We start from the raw sequence: 14,754 nt of genomic DNA, 5'->3' as shown, positions 1-14,754 counted from the left end.
GGCGGGCAGAGGAGGCCTCGGGGTGGCTGTGCTTGTTTGTTTGAACTTCCTCGTCGCCACCTCCCCTCTTTCCCCAGCCTCCCGACCTCCGCCCCCCAACCTCACCGCCACCCCGCCCTCCCCGGCTTCTGGACGCGAGCGGCTGCTGCCGGGGGTGGGGGGTGGGGAGTGGTTGCCGAGGGGAGGGGGAGGAGGTTAAAAAAAAAAAAGGAGACGGAGAAGAAGAAGAGGAAAGAAAGAGATCGCGGCAGGGGGAAGGGGAGCGGACGGGACGCGATTTTTGCCGACTCGGGACCCGCCGCCGGCGTGCGCGAAGAATGGCGGCGCTTCCCGGCACGGTACCCAGGATGGTGCGGCCGGCTCCCGGGCAGAACTACCCTCGCACGGGGTTTCCCCTGGAAGGTAAGAGCGCCCGGGGTGGCCTCCCTCCTCCGCCGGGGCCTCCGAGTCCTCGGAGAGGTGGCAATCTTCGCGGGGCGGCGGTGGCGCCAGCAAGGGGGGCGCCGGGGGGTTCCCTTCCCTTTTGAGTCCGAGTCCCGGCGCCCGACCCAGGAAGTTTCTGGGGACCCACACTTGTCCGTTTCCGCGTGGGTTTCACCGACCGGCGGCCCCAGCGTCACGCGTCCTGGGTTGCGGCCTTTCCCCGCCAGGCTGAACTCCGAGGCGATCTCGACTCCTAGTCAATTTCAAGTCCTGGCGGATCTCAACTCATTCCACTATTTTCAGATACTTTCCACCTACTACTTTCTCGGCTCTCCCGTGTTCTGCCAGCTACGGGGCTTTCTACTCTTGTTTTGAATTGTTCTTTTCACCCCGGGATGGTTTAACAATCCCTTTTATTTCGAAATACCAACAGTGTGTGATGTTTTATATGTCTTAACTAGGACCTCGCCTTCGAGGCTGGAAACAAGCTAATGTGAAATAATAAACAGTAACGATTTCGGCCCCCCGGAAACTTTCCACTCGGGCTTCCGAACTCTAGAAATCCCTCGGGAGAGACCTCAAGACGGCGAGAGGGCACGGAAATGTCCAGACAAGGGGAAAGTGTTAGTTTCCTAAGGTCTCCTCCCTAAACACCCAGCACCGGGGATGAGCCAAGGGACTGGCGGGAGTGAACCGGTTCTCGGCTCCAGCGAGGGCTGGAGCGCACCGAGATCCTTCCCTGCATTTTTGTTTTGCTTTCTGTTAAAACTAATATTAGGTCTTCGACCTGTCAACTGAGGGATCTCTTGGCTTGTGGGGGTAGGTAGCCCAGGATGTCAGACGTGGTTAGAGATAGGTGCGACTTTTATTTCTAATTACTCTTCTGATAATTGTATGAGCCACTTGTGCGCGAGGAAGGGAAAGAAGGCAAGGAGGGGAAGGACGGGCAGGCAGCCTGTGATCTGGGGAGGGGGCTGTCCCTCCGGCAGCTAGCCGGCGCGGGTCCCGGAATTAGACCGCGGCGAGGACAGCGGCTCCGTGATCAAGTGCGCGCCAGCAGCCACGCAGGCGGGAGAGCGCGCCGGCCCGGGGATTTGTCGCAGCGCTCTCTTGTAGCGAATGCAAGTAAAACAGGCGGCCGCGGCCGCGCAGCGGATTAGGACAATATTTGCCCAACATGACGGAGAATACTGAGGAGAGCCGAGTGCCGGTCGCTAAAGAGGCTCTTGAATATAAAGTTGGGCGCTCGAGAGCTCTCCAGCGCTAATGGCATATCCCGCCACGGAGACCGAGTGACTCTGACTTGGCGACGCACGATTTCTGATTAAATCCGAGGGTGGCTTCAGGCACCCACTTTTCCATGGGCGGGGGGCGGGGGGCGGCAGAGCGAGGGGAGGAGGCGGTAGGAACCGCTCAGCTACCGAGCCTCTTTCAATTATACTGTCAGCTCCCTCCACTCCCCGGGCTGTGAAATCGTTCTAATCTACCAGATCTCCGCAGCCGCCGAGTCCCCAAATTGGGGGGAGGGAGGCTGGATTAGTGCACCGGGTGTCCCCCCGACCCCCAACCTTCTGGGAAGAAATTGTGTGGGCTTTGCGTGAAAGCTTCCTCCGCATACTCCCCTCTCGGCTCACACGGCAAACCGCGTGTCTTCCTGGTTCCCAGAAGGGGCTCTGGCCCATCTGTGCACCGGCCTCTCCGAACCTGCAGGGACAGTTCATGGGTGTCTGAAGCCAAATGAGTATTTGATTTAGGAGCTTGCTGACAGTGGAGCAAATCACCCCCAAATCATCCCCAAACGAAATCTGAACTGAGAGAGGGGTAGGAAGGAGAGGGAGTCCCTAGAGGGGCAGTCAGGAGCCCCCAGGGGCAGCAGCCAACGGCTTTCTGTGGCCGGTCCCTCTGCTGTGCCTCGACCATCCAGTTATGGGTAGGACAGTTCTGCTGCACAAGCCAGAGTTGTAAATACTAGTAATCAGCCCGTCTTTCCAGGGCCAATATCAAATGAATCAGACTTGACCACTTAGAGCATGGAACCAACCAGATGGGCCCCATCTCACCAGTTATCAGCCTCTCTAGAAGGCAAGCAGCCCTCTGCCCAAGCTGCCGGTCCAGAGGGCCATCGGTTCGAGTCCCCAGGCTCCACCGGTCTCTGGGCTCTCCCCTCTGCATCTCTCTTTCCCCTTCTCAGACACAGATCCCCCCAGGTGTATCCTCCTCCCCCGTGGCGTGGCAGGACTGGGGACGTGGCATCTGGGGGGACTCTGGCAGCCAGCCGCGAGTCTCCCCATCCCTGCCGGGCCTTCCCTTGGCTTCATAGCAGCTTTCCCCCTGACATCTGAACTGCAGCAGCTCCAAATGTGGGGAATGGAGATCTGTTTACAGGGGTCTTGGAGCTCAAACAAAACTGAAGTGCAAAGGGCAGTTCTCAGTATTCTCATCCTCAGCTCATGCCTCTCTTTTTCCTCATCTCCCCCTTCCCTCTCCAGTGTCCACCCCGCTTGGCCAAGGCCGGGTCAATCAGCTGGGTGGGGTCTTCATCAACGGGCGACCCCTGCCTAATCACATCCGCCACAAGATCGTGGAGATGGCCCACCACGGCATCCGGCCCTGCGTCATTTCACGCCAGCTGCGTGTGTCCCACGGCTGCGTCTCCAAGATCCTCTGCCGCTACCAGGAGACTGGGTCCATCCGGCCCGGGGCCATTGGCGGCAGCAAGCCCAGAGTGAGTGTCTTTGCCGCAGAGCTGACAGCCAGCCTTCCCGTGGCTGGGGGTCCTGGCTGGAGCCACACTCTACCCCGTGTCATCCAGTAGCAGTAGGGAGTAAGTCTACATGCTACCTATGGGCAGTACCGTGGAAAAAGGTCCCCAAGCACAGAGCTCCTCCATTATTTGAATTTCTCAGAGATGGGGGTAACTGGGGGCCAGATTTCCCAAAAGGCCAATGAGTCATTCCTGTGTTGTCCTTACAGCTGCCCAGAACCCCATTACCATCCCAAATGGGGAAACCTTCCTTCAGTCTTGCCTGGAATAATGGTGGTGGTGGGGGGGGGGTCCAAATTAGGTTTTTAGTTTATTAGCTATCCTATTCTACATTCCCCAACCCCAGCAGCCTTCCTGGGAGCCAGGAACAGGTTTCTGGAAAGGGTGAAGCCAGTCTCAGAATGGAGGAATGGTGACCAGAGCTGTCAGCCTGGCCCTGGGGCTCCTGGGAGGTTGATATTAAAAGTGTCTCCCTCCCCCCACCCCATCTTCCCACTCCGACTCTCCCACCTCCACCTCTGAAGCAGGTGGCGACTCCGGACGTGGAGAAAAAGATTGAGGACTACAAGAGGGAAAACCCGGGCATGTTTAGCTGGGAGATCCGAGACCGCCTGCTGAAGGACGGGCACTGTGACCGCAGCACCGTGCCCTCAGGTGAGAAGGCAGCTGAGCCCGCGGAGCGCGCCAGTCCTCACCCTGTGTGCTCTTTCTCCAAGCCCCCAGGGCCAGGGCTCGAGCCGCGTGGGCTGCGGCTGGGGCAAGGGGAGGTGATGGAAGCCCGGGAGCGTGGAGAAAAGCTGGGAGGAAAAGAGCCAGAGCGCAGAGGAGGCGGGGGCACAGGAGGGGGTTACAACGAAAGGAAGATGGGGAGAGGGAAGAAGGGAGGCAACGAAGTTAGGGAAGGAGAGAGGAGCAGAAGAAGGGAGGGAGAGGGGAGGAAGGGAGGGAGGGGGGACGGTGGAGTTGAGCAGAAAGTTACAAAATTGGGTGACGAGCGAAGTTCCCTTGGGGCCTTCGCAGAGAATGGCCCACAGGGCTGAGTCCATCCTGGAAGGGTAGGTCACAAGCTCCCTGGACTTCTTTCTCCAGGTCACCATTTCTGTGCTGTTGCTGCCCCAGCCACCAGTGGGCCCCAAATGTGGAGGCCCCGGATCTGCTGCCCGTGGGCGGGAAGGTGCCCCCAGGGGTGTCTGTGTGTGTACCTGAGCATTCAGGGGTGTCTGTGTGTGTGTAGGGGTGTATGTGTGTGTGTGTACCTGAGCATTCAGGGGTGTCTGTGTGTGTACCTGAGCATTCAGGGGTGTCTGTGTGTGTGTGCACCTGAGCATTCAGGGGTGTCTGTGTGTGTGTAGGGGTGTATGTGTGTGTGTGTACCTGAGCATTCAGGGGTGTCTGTGTGTGTACCTGAGCATTCAGGGGTGTATGTGTCTGTGTGTCTGTGCACCCTCGAGCATTCAGGGGTGTCTGTGTGTGTGTGCACCTGAGCATTCAGGGGTGTCTGTGTGTGTGTAGGGGTGTATGTGTGTGTGTGTACCTGAGCATTCAGGGGTGTCTGTGTGTGTACCTGAGCATTCAGGGGTGTCTGTGTGTGTACCTGAGCATTCAGGGGTGTATGTGTCTGTGTGTGTGTGCACCCTCGAGCATTCAGGGGTGTCTGTGTGTGTGTGCACCTGAGCATTCAGGGGTGTCTGTGTGTGTGTAGGGGTGTATGTGTGTGTGTGTACCTGAGCATTCAGGGGTGTCTGTGTGTGTACCTGAGCATTCAGGGGTGTCTGTGTGTGTGTGCACCTGAGCATTCAGGGGTGTCTGTGTGTGTGTAGGGGTGTATGTGTGTGTGTGTACGTGAGCATTCAGGGGTGTCTGTGTGTGTGTGCACCTGAGCATTCAGGGGTGTCTGTGTGTGTGTAGGGGTGTATGTGTGTGTGTGTACCTGAGCATTCAGGGGTGTCTGTGTCTGTGTGTACCCGAGCATTCAGGTGCACCACTGCGATGCACACCTGAGTGTGGGGAGCAGCGAGCGGGCTGGAGGGGCCCCAGGGAGGTCCTGGGGGGTGGGGTGGGTATGAGTGCGACTAGGGGAAGGTAGGCTACCCACTCCAGTATTCTCGGGCTTCCCTGGTGGCTCAGCTGGTAAAGAATCCGCCTGCCATGTGGGAGACCTGGGTTTGATCCCTGGGTTGGGAAGATCCCCTGGAGAAGGGAAAGGCTACCCACTCCAGTATTCTGTCCTGAAGACTTCCATGGACTGTATAATCCACGGGGTCGCAAAGAGTCGGACAGGCCTGGGAGACTTTCACTGACCGACTGACTGAGGGTGTGTGATCGCGCAAAGTCCAGGTGTGCACAGGCGTGGCAGGCTGGCACCAGGGGGCCTCTTGTCACAGCCTTGGGGGGTCCGTGCCCCCGGGGAGTCTCCACGTGGGTGACCTGCCTGTGCCTCCGGATGAGTGTAGCTGGTCACCCGCGATGGGGGGAGGGTGGCTGTGAGTCCCCCTGAGTGTGTTCAAGGGGAAATGCGCTTTGAGACTTCTCCTAGCGCCCCAGGCGGCCGGCCTGCGCGGCCCCAACGACTTATACCCGCTCTTTTGCCTTTGAATTTCTGAGGTTTAGTGAGTTCGATTAGCCGAGTGCTCAGAATCAAGTTCGGGAAGAAGGAGGAGGAGGACGAAGGGGACAAGAAGGAGGAGGACGGCGAGAAGAAAGCCAAGCACAGCATCGACGGCATCCTGGGCGACAAAGGTAGGGAGCCGCCCGGGGCCGGGGGCGCCCGAGCACGCGGGGCTCCTCGTGCGCCGGCGTGCGGGCGGCGGCGGCGCCGTCCCACCGGACCGGCGGGTGGAACGAGAGCCTGTCGGGGTGTGCGGGGAGCGCCCGCCCCCCGGGGCGCCCTCGGCTCGGGCCGGGAGCGGCTCCCGCGACGCCGTTGCGCGGCAGAGCGGGGTCCAGTCGTCCCCGGGGACCCCGGCAGCGCGTGGGGGCTCCGGGGGCCGCGAACCGCGCACCCTGGCGCGCCCGCTCCGGCCGAGGGCTCCGGGCCGTGCGTCCTCCGGGGCCGGCGTTTTGGCTGGTAGTCCGGTGTCGATCTATTATTTATAGGAAACGGGCAAAGGGGCGGGGGCGGGGGGGGGGGCGAGGAAGGAGGAGCCGGCCCGCGGCTCCCTAAATGAATTTGTTAACCAGACCCGCACACGCTCTTTAAACGGTCCCTTGAAACCCCGCCTGACAGTTGACTGACCGCTGCAATCAATAAAAATTAGCGCGGGCCGCGTGGGCCGCCGCCTCACTCTCCGACCCGCGACGCCAGGGCCGCACAGACAGCGCGGAGGCAGAAGCGTACATTTTTAAGGCGCTTTCCTCTCGGGCACGCGCTGGTGGGCCCAGGGGTGAAGGCCAAGTTCCCAGATGCCTAGGGTGGGCGGGGGGTCCCCGTGGGAGGGAGAGTTTCGGGCTCCACCACGCCCTGTCCCCGCTTTTAGCGGGGCTGTATTTTGGAGATGAGCTAGGGAAGGCATTTTTCTTTCAAGCGCCTGCAGGCCCAGGAAAGGGGGGGTGTGCTTTTGTTTACTGAAGGGTTATTTTTCACGAGAAAGGAAAGTCCTTCCCCATCACCACTGCCTCCGTAGGTCTCTTTGAGACTGGGTCAGCGTGCTTGGGTGGGGGAGGGAGGGCCTGGAAAAATAAGTAAAAACGCAAGACCCCAAATCACAAAGACGGACCAGGGAGAGAAGCTAAACCCCCAGACACAATGCGGGGAGACAGCAGGCAAGCCGGAAAGGCAGTGGCCTTTATAACCTCGAATAAAAATAGAAAAAGTGGCTTTGGAGAAGGTCGGGGAGGAGTGTCTTGAACCCCGAAACTTGTTCCAGTGCACAGTTCTCTTGGAGCTTCCTTCCAAGGGGTTACTGAGGTTCTCTCCCCGCCTCCCTGGAACTTCTACCCGCATCTCCCTCTGGTTTTCAGTAGTCTGTCCCAACCTTGAAGATGAACTTCACAGACAAAGCCCCGCTTCCAAAGACAAGTCCCAGCGAAGCCCAGCCCCCACAGGCCTGGTCTAAGGAGGGAGGGGGGAAGCAGGGGCAGCCCAGTGTGAGAGCAGGCTGGGGCTGGGGAATGGGCGGGCTATTGACATTCAGGGCCCCTAGTAGAGCCCAGTCCCACTGGGACAAAAGGGCAGGAAAGAAAGGGAGCGGGCTGTGCCCGGCACCCCGCTGTGCGGGGCCTGCGGAAGGCCTGGGGTCTGCGGAGGGGGGGGGCCGCTGCTGCCAAGGAGCCCCTGGCTGGGCAGAGGCAGCCCAGGATCCTTGCGTGGGGACCCACTCCGTGTTTCAGTTTGGGATAAAAAGGGACTTAGTCAGACTTCCTTTGTGGGGGGCTGGGAGGGGACCGAGAACTTGAATAATCTTTCCTGGCCAATGCAGCGCTGCAGACGCATCTTCTGAGAGGCGCCCTGGGAGGAAAGAGGAGGTTTGGTTTTGTTCGGAGAGACTTTTAGGGGTGTGTGTGTGTGTGTGTGTGTGTGTGTGCAGCAGGGGTATGTCCAATTCAGTCTGTGAGGAAGCACAACAGACTCATTTCTCCTGAGACGGAAGAGAAAGAAAGGAAGAGGGTAGCAAGTCCGGTCTGACGATGCCTTTGGCTCAAAGGAATCCAGGGGTTTCTAGTGCTGACCTGGCTTACGGAACCAGCGGACAAGCAGTTTCGCTGGACAGAGGTTTTCCCTGAGTGGAACCAGGAAGCTCCAGGTCCCCAAGGGTTTCAGGAGGAGGCTGGCAGTTGCAGAGTCCTGGCGCTTCTGGGCGTCTAGGAGCAGAGCTGCAGAAATGAAATGAAAGTGGTGGGCCTGGTGTCCAGCAAGCTGTGTGGTTTGGGAGTGACAGTGGGCGTGTGGCACCCTGTGGCTGGGAGCTGGATGGCCGTGTAAGTGCACGTGTCTCAGTGTGGCTGTCTGCCCACCGGCCTTTGGAATGGAATCGTGGGATTCTGCGTGGATGTGCGGTGCGATCGCAGACGGGCGGAATGGCTGATGTGAGAGCGGGGAAGAGAGAGGGCTGTCTTTCCATCTGTGGACAAAGGGTCCCTATCAGCTCTGGATTCGAGTACCTTGGCCAGGGACTGGCATCCTGCTGAACCACCCAGTTGGAAACTCTCATCTCTCTCCCAGGCCCCGGGAGTCAGTTTCATGGCCAAGTTAAAGGTGAAAAGACCTCCCAACCTCCACCCAAGTGGGCCAGGTGGGGAGAGGCAGAGATCCCCTTGGGCAGAGCAGGGGGAGGGGTGCACACCCACAAACTTTGTTTTGGCTTCTTGCTCTTGACAAATGCTTTCTCCGGGGGTTGCCCCTCTCATGGCGGGGAGTCGCCCAAGAAGGGGTTTAAGAGCTCTCCTCTTTAAGCGCTAAAGAGAGATCCCTCCCTGAGTCCGTTTTTTCCTATCGTCCGCTTGGCATTTAATAATGTTAAGACTTATTAGAGCTGGTAATGAAAACTGGGACTGCTGAATAGGAAACTGTGTTGGAGAGGGGTGTAATAGCTTCCAGGCATGGTAAGAAACTATTTATCCGCAATCAGTCCTCACTCTCAGAGTTTGAAGCACAAACGTTAAGTTGAAGGGTTTTAAAGCAGATTAAATTGAGCTTTTATTTCTGTGCACTTTCATCTCTGAACAGCTCACTTCTGCTCCCCTTGGGCTGATATTCATGAGGCTGTTCATATTTTTTTTTTTTTGCTCTTATCCTTGTTAAGGCTGAGTTATTAGGATTGTTGGTTGTGAGAATTCTCAGACCACTGTGGATAGGGGCTCCGGCCACACTCAGCACACCTGGAAAGGTTTCTTGCCCTCAGCCACTTGGCCTCTCTCCTCCTCACCCCTTCTCCGAGGAGAATCAGGGCAGACCCAGGCAGGGACCGCCTGGAAAAGGATTTGAGGAGGGGTGGGGAAAGAAAAAGATTTTCCCAACCTGAGTCCAGGGAGATGCTTGTGGGAAATTTGATAGGGGTTTGCAGAGTCAAACCATTCTTCTGTGAGAAGCGGAGGGAGTGAGTGTGAAGAAATAATTTAGAAAAAGAGTAGCAACTGTAGTAATCAGTAAGAGGCCTCTTGCATCTGACAAGTTTAGGCTGAAACTGACCAGATCAGACCGTAGTTGGTCTGTAGGGTAGAAAGCCCAGCTGGGTCACAATTAATATGAAATAAGGGGGAAAGTCACAAGATTAAAAAGAAGAGTGTGCATTCTCCCGCGGAGAGGGGGCCAAGTCCATCTGAGAATCTGTTGACATCTGAAGTGGGGGGCCAAGGTGTGTGTGAGAGGCAGATCTGTATTTCTTTGCGTTCTTCCTTAATTCATTTTTATAGCAGCAAACTTTCAGGTGTGCAGTGAGAAATGACGGGGAAGGACGGGGAAGGAGGGGAGAGCCCGAAGTCTGGGTTTCAGACACTTGTAAAAGGAGGTGGGAAACAATTTAATTTGGCAGCAGCGATAGCTGCTAATGCGGTTTTCGGTCGTTTGCTACACCGGAGGAAGCTGTTTTGATTGTGTGTACAAGGACCTGCCAAATTTAATTAGGCTCCGGGGGAGCGAATGAATAGCGGGAGGGGGGGCAGGGCTCCCCTCAGCCCACACCGTTTTTTCGGCTTCACACCTGGAAGGGGCATTGTTTACTGGATAGGCGAGAAGGGGAAAGGGGAGGGAGGGGCCCCCAGGGAGAGAGGCCCTTGGAAGAGCGAGGAGGGAGGGGTCGAAGAGAGTCCATTTATCAAGAAACAATCTGCATTGATTTAAACCAACAAGTTCCCTCCTCTGTAAATGTGTGTTTAGAGAAAGGTAATTGACACTCCACCAAATCAAAGGATTACCCCGGGTTGGCAATCTAATCAAACAGAGTCCAGGCGGGATTTGAGGCTGTTCAGAGTGGGATCAGCTTCGCATAATGGGGGCTCGGAGGAAGATGGGAGGGTGTCAGGCAATTCCCCGGCTTTAGGCAGCGCTCGGCGGTGGATATTCAGTGAGACCGGAGGGGGAGAGGGAGGGGGCGAGGGCTGTGCCGCGCTGGGGCGGTGGGGGGATGGGGGCAGCGGAGAGGGGGCGCGCGGGGCGAGGGGGGATCTACCCCGGCGGAGGGGGCCCCGGGCGAGGGGCGAACCCACACTGGGATGACAAGACTCCCCCTGTCTTTCCTCTACTCCCCCCAACCGAAGACGAGAGGGGGGCGGAGGGAGCCGGGACTAACGCAGGACAACAATGAGATAGCTGTTACAAAGGCGGCCCTGGCGCGCGCGCTCGCAGCCCCAGAACCCACGGCAAACAGAGTCGGCAAACTGTTTGCCAGATAAACTCGTGCCTAAATCGAGTGTGACGGGCAGAGAGAGAAGAGACAGAAGGAGATAAGGTTGGAGGGGGAATGAACGGACATAATCTAATAGAAGACATTTAGAAAACAACCTTGAAACAAGCGAGAGCAGGCGAGCGGAGGGTAATTACCCGCCCCAGAGAGCGAGGGCCGCCTTCCGAGGGCTGCGGGTGGGGTCTCGGAGACGCGAGCCGCCGAGAGCCGCGCGCTGCAGAGGAGGGAGGCCTTCGGGACTCCGCAGGGAACCGGGAGAGGGTCCCCGGGGCGCCAAGGAAGGAGCTCGGCTCCCAGACTGAGGCTCCCGCGCGGTCCCCCGTCTCTGAACGCGTTTCGGAGCAGGGTGGGGTCCCCCGCTGCGAGGGCGCGCGGGTTTTCTGTTCACCCCGGGGCGCGCACCGCCACGCACCGGCTGTTTCCAGGCGTTTGTACCTAAAAGACTTGGTGTGCACGGCACAGCCGTTAAAGGAATTAGATATTTACCAGTTTGAAATAAGCCTGGCTAAGAAGAAGAGAGAGACATTGAAAAGATGAGGCTGGGGGGAGACTTCAAACGAATTCATCATTTGGAATGGTGGAGAGGAGATTTACCAGACAGTATTGGGAAGTTATTTAGATATTAATAACACATTTTCCTGAGGCGCGACCACGGCGGCCATCTGCGCTGTTCTCCGAGCTATTTGGCTGGGTGAAATATGGGCGTCTCAAATGTTGGGAAGAGATAACGCAATCAGGCTAACCCTGGTCCTAAGACGGCATCGCAGCGTTAAACCCGGATTAACCTCCCCCTCCCACTCCCGCGGCCCCCTCCCCTTTCACAGCTTTCCAAATTTTTCAGTGGAATTTACATGGAAGGATTTAAAAGCACATATAACTAGCCTTAAAGCAGTAAGGTGATTATTGGGGCTTTTTTTTTTTTTTTAAAGGACGTCTTTCTGAAAATGATAGTTGTCACACACTACATTTTATATAAATAATATTATTTACAAACATACGTATTTTTATATATAGAGAGAGAGCACTGAGCAAATGAGATTTCCTTCTAGGTTGCCTGTTTGGCGTTTCTATTTACCATCATCAGCAAAGTTGATGAAGCTTCACTCCTAATGGGGACTAAGGATATAAACACGAAATGTACAGGATCCCGCGCCCTGGCTCTGGCCCTGGGACAAGCAGAGTCCAAAGCCAGAGAGAACTCACACCACATAATGGACGGTCCCTGGTGAGGGGAAGCGTTCCTGCTATAAAGAGGGACATAGAAGACACCCCAAAGGGGACGTTCTCCAGGGACTTTGGGGCCTTGAAGGCCATGACTAAGGGGGACACATTCCAGGAATTCCATAAAAATAGTTCCTCTTCGTCTCCCACTCCAGACTAAGGAGGTGATTAGGAAACCCAGTTGGGGTTGGGGGTAAGAGGGATTGGAAGGTTGGGACAATCCCCCCTCCTTTCTCAGTTTTTGCTGTCGCGGGCCTTTCTGCTTCTCTCCGCTCCCCGCGCCCTCCCGCCCCTTCCCCCAGCTCTGGCTGAAAGAGGAAAGGTGGAAATGGGGTCAGCGCTTTCTGACCCGCTCCGGAGCGATTGGCCCCGGCTGGGGTCGGGTAGAGGGAGGGAGGGAACGCGCCTTCCCAAATCGAATCAAGGCAGAACGGTGACCTAAGGGGGAAACTTCCCCATTAGTAGACAGATCTCTCCAGAACTTCAAACAAAGTGGGGGGAAGGGAGAGGCGAGGCAGAGGGGGAGTCCGGAGAGCGCGCAGGGGGCACTAGGAGCAAGCCAAGGGGAGGGGCCTGCAAGAGGAAGAGAAGGGGTCGAGGGCAAAGGGGAGGTGGGGGCCAAAGGAAGGGGTATAGGAAAGGGGGTGCGGGGGGTGGGGGCTCCACTTGAAACTTCAGCCCCTGGGGAGCGGTGAGGCGTCTCGGAGCACAGCAGCGAGGGAGCGATGAGGGGAAGTTGCGTACACCCCAAGTCTTGCTCCCCAGAGGCCCCGAGGGCATTCCAGGGCGCCTTGGGCGGCTCTCTTGGGCAGCTGAGTGAGCGTGGGTTGCCAGGGGCTAGGAATGAACTGGTTCAGCTTTCTGGGGCTGCGAGTCAGCCCGTGGACGTTTCCAAGATGCGGTCGCCCGGGGCTTCGGGCTGTGCTGGGCCCGAGCCCGGGTCGAGAGGAAACGAGGGACGAGTAGAGACCCGGGAGACCCAGAGCCACGGAAGGGCGGGGGCACGAAAGACAGTCAGGTAGAGGGTGGAGAGCGTCGGAACAGAGCGCGCGCGCGAGAAAACTCAGAGAAAGACCAGCGCGGGAGGAGAGAACCTTGCCTAGAGCGTTCGCGCAGGCCGAGGGAGGCGCGCCGCAGCAGAAAGAAGGACAAAGAGGCGCCTAAGCACCAGAAGGCGGGCCTGGGCCGGGCGGATCAGGACGGACCGCGGGGCCGGAGACAGCGCGCGGGCGGCGAGGGCGAGCGCGCAGGGCCGGGCGGCGGCGGGAGGCGGGCGAGCCGCTGCCGTCCTTTTGATCCTCCGCGGCCTGCCCTTATCAGAAGAGCTTTCGGTGACACTGGCACAAAGGCAGTTCATCATATTACAGCGCGGCCCGGCGGCTCGCTGAGATCCCGCCGCTTAATTAGAGGCGAGCAAGTCGGGCCGGCGGGGCGGGCGGGAGGCCGACCCGGGTGCTGGAAAGCGGCCGGCCCGCGCGCCAGGCCCCTCCGGGACTCGCCGCGAGCGAGAGGGGGCGGAGAACCCTTCCTCGGAGCGTTGCTAAAGAAACGTCCCAGTCCGGGCTGCGCAGCCCAGAGACGGAGGCTCACCGCCTTCCGTTTTTTAGCAGACGCCCCCTTCGAAATTCCCAGCTTGGGGAGGAGATGGCGCCCAGGCCATCATCTCCACTCGCAGCTTCGGACGCGCAGACTGGAGGGTGAGCAGCGTGAGTTACAGAACTGGACGAGCTGCCGGCTTCGCGCTGCTCTGGATCCAGTCACCCACCGGCTCCCAGCGGCTGATAGTTGGATTCCCGCCTCCGAGGGCCTGCTCTCCCCAGTCTCCGCCTGAACCCAGCAGGGCGAATCCGGGAGGGGCCGGAAGCGCTGCGGGGGACCGAGAGAGTAAGGGTTCTGCCACCCCCACTCCCCACCTCACTAGCAAGGAAATCCTGAACAGCTCTCTTAGGTTCCTCTGGGTCTTTTTTTGTTTTCGTGAAAAAACAGAGAATTGCACCAGTTCTCATCCTCTGGGGGACTCTGGACCCCTTTGAGAATCGGCTAGCACCCTGAGAAATTGCCCATTCACAGAGGTTCATACAGGAGGCATTTTACAGACGGAACATAAATGATCTCTCTCTGGGCTGTTAGAGGCCACACCCCAGTAAGAACTTCACATACACGTTTTCTGGTGACTCCGGTATTCTTGAGGGAACAGCGGATTCCAGGAGCAGGCTTCCAGGAGGAGGAAATGGATGGTGGATGGGATGGGATGGGGTGGGGTGGGGTGGGGTGGGGTGGGGCGGGGTGGGGCGAGAGGTGAGGCTGAGCACCTGCTTGCCTCTGGCCCTTGCTGCTTCCTCCTCTTTCCAAAACAGAGGCAGTGACCCCCACCATCCCACCCCTATGTGGTTGTTGGAGGGGTCCTTAGGAGGCTGTTGTGTGCAGAACTAAACCCAAACGCCGTGCGCCTCTTTTGGTCCCTGGGAAAGAGAGAGAGAAACAGAAAGGGAGAGGAAAAAAGAGGTGGGGAAAGACACCTTCTCAGGGGCCCAAGTCTTCATTCTTTCTGTTAAAAATTGCTGAGCATCTGCTAAGGGCCCGGCACTGTGTTAAGTGCCCAGGATCCCTGAGACATCAAAAAGGCCTCCTGCCTTGGTGGAGTTCTGAGCCAGCTGGTAGAGACACAAAATTAAAGGCTGGTGATAAACAGACACGCTTCAGTGCGTGTGTTTGTGTGTGTTTACCTACCTGCCTGGTTACCTGTGTACGTCTGGGTGTTCGTGGACGCTGGCGGAGGGGGGGATGAAGTGTGTGGGGGGGGGATGAAGTGTGTGGGGGGGGATGAAGTGTGTGTGGGGGGATGAAGTGTGTGTGGGGGGATGAAGTGTGTGTGGGGAGCTGGAAGGGCAGGCACAACAGCAGGATGTGTTTGGGGGTCGTGGCTGAATTTGGCACGCAGCCTCCAAGCTCATCTGGGCAGCCGCAGGCAGCCGCCGGTGCCTCCAAGCGCGCCGCGGGTTCGAG

The 14,754-nt window shown here is 58.1% G+C and overlaps 1 protein-coding gene across 2 annotated transcripts in view; it reads left to right on the top strand.

Annotated features, from left to right (window-relative positions):
• The first annotated feature begins 317 nt into the window (after nt 1-317).
• The window catches only part of PAX7 (paired box 7), a 108,176-nt gene continuing 93,739 nt past the window's right edge, over nt 318-14,754 (top strand). Inside the window, exons 1-4 of one of the 2 annotated variants that reach the window (XM_068968331.1) lie at nt 318-402; nt 2,913-3,148; nt 3,712-3,841; nt 5,798-5,926. In XM_068968331.1, coding sequence (XP_068824432.1) covers nt 318-402; nt 2,913-3,148; nt 3,712-3,841; nt 5,798-5,926 — 580 coding nt within the window. Of the gene's footprint in view, nt 403-2,912; nt 3,149-3,711; nt 3,842-5,791; nt 5,927-14,754 lie in introns of both variants that reach the window. The other variant, XM_068968330.1, reaches the window with a different exon arrangement.

Source organism: Capricornis sumatraensis, chromosome 3 (genome assembly GCF_032405125.1).
Source record: "Capricornis sumatraensis isolate serow.1 chromosome 3, serow.2, whole genome shotgun sequence".
Taxonomy (NCBI): Eukaryota; Metazoa; Chordata; class Mammalia; order Artiodactyla; family Bovidae; genus Capricornis; species Capricornis sumatraensis.
This window is presented reverse-complemented; position numbering and strand designations above follow the sequence as displayed.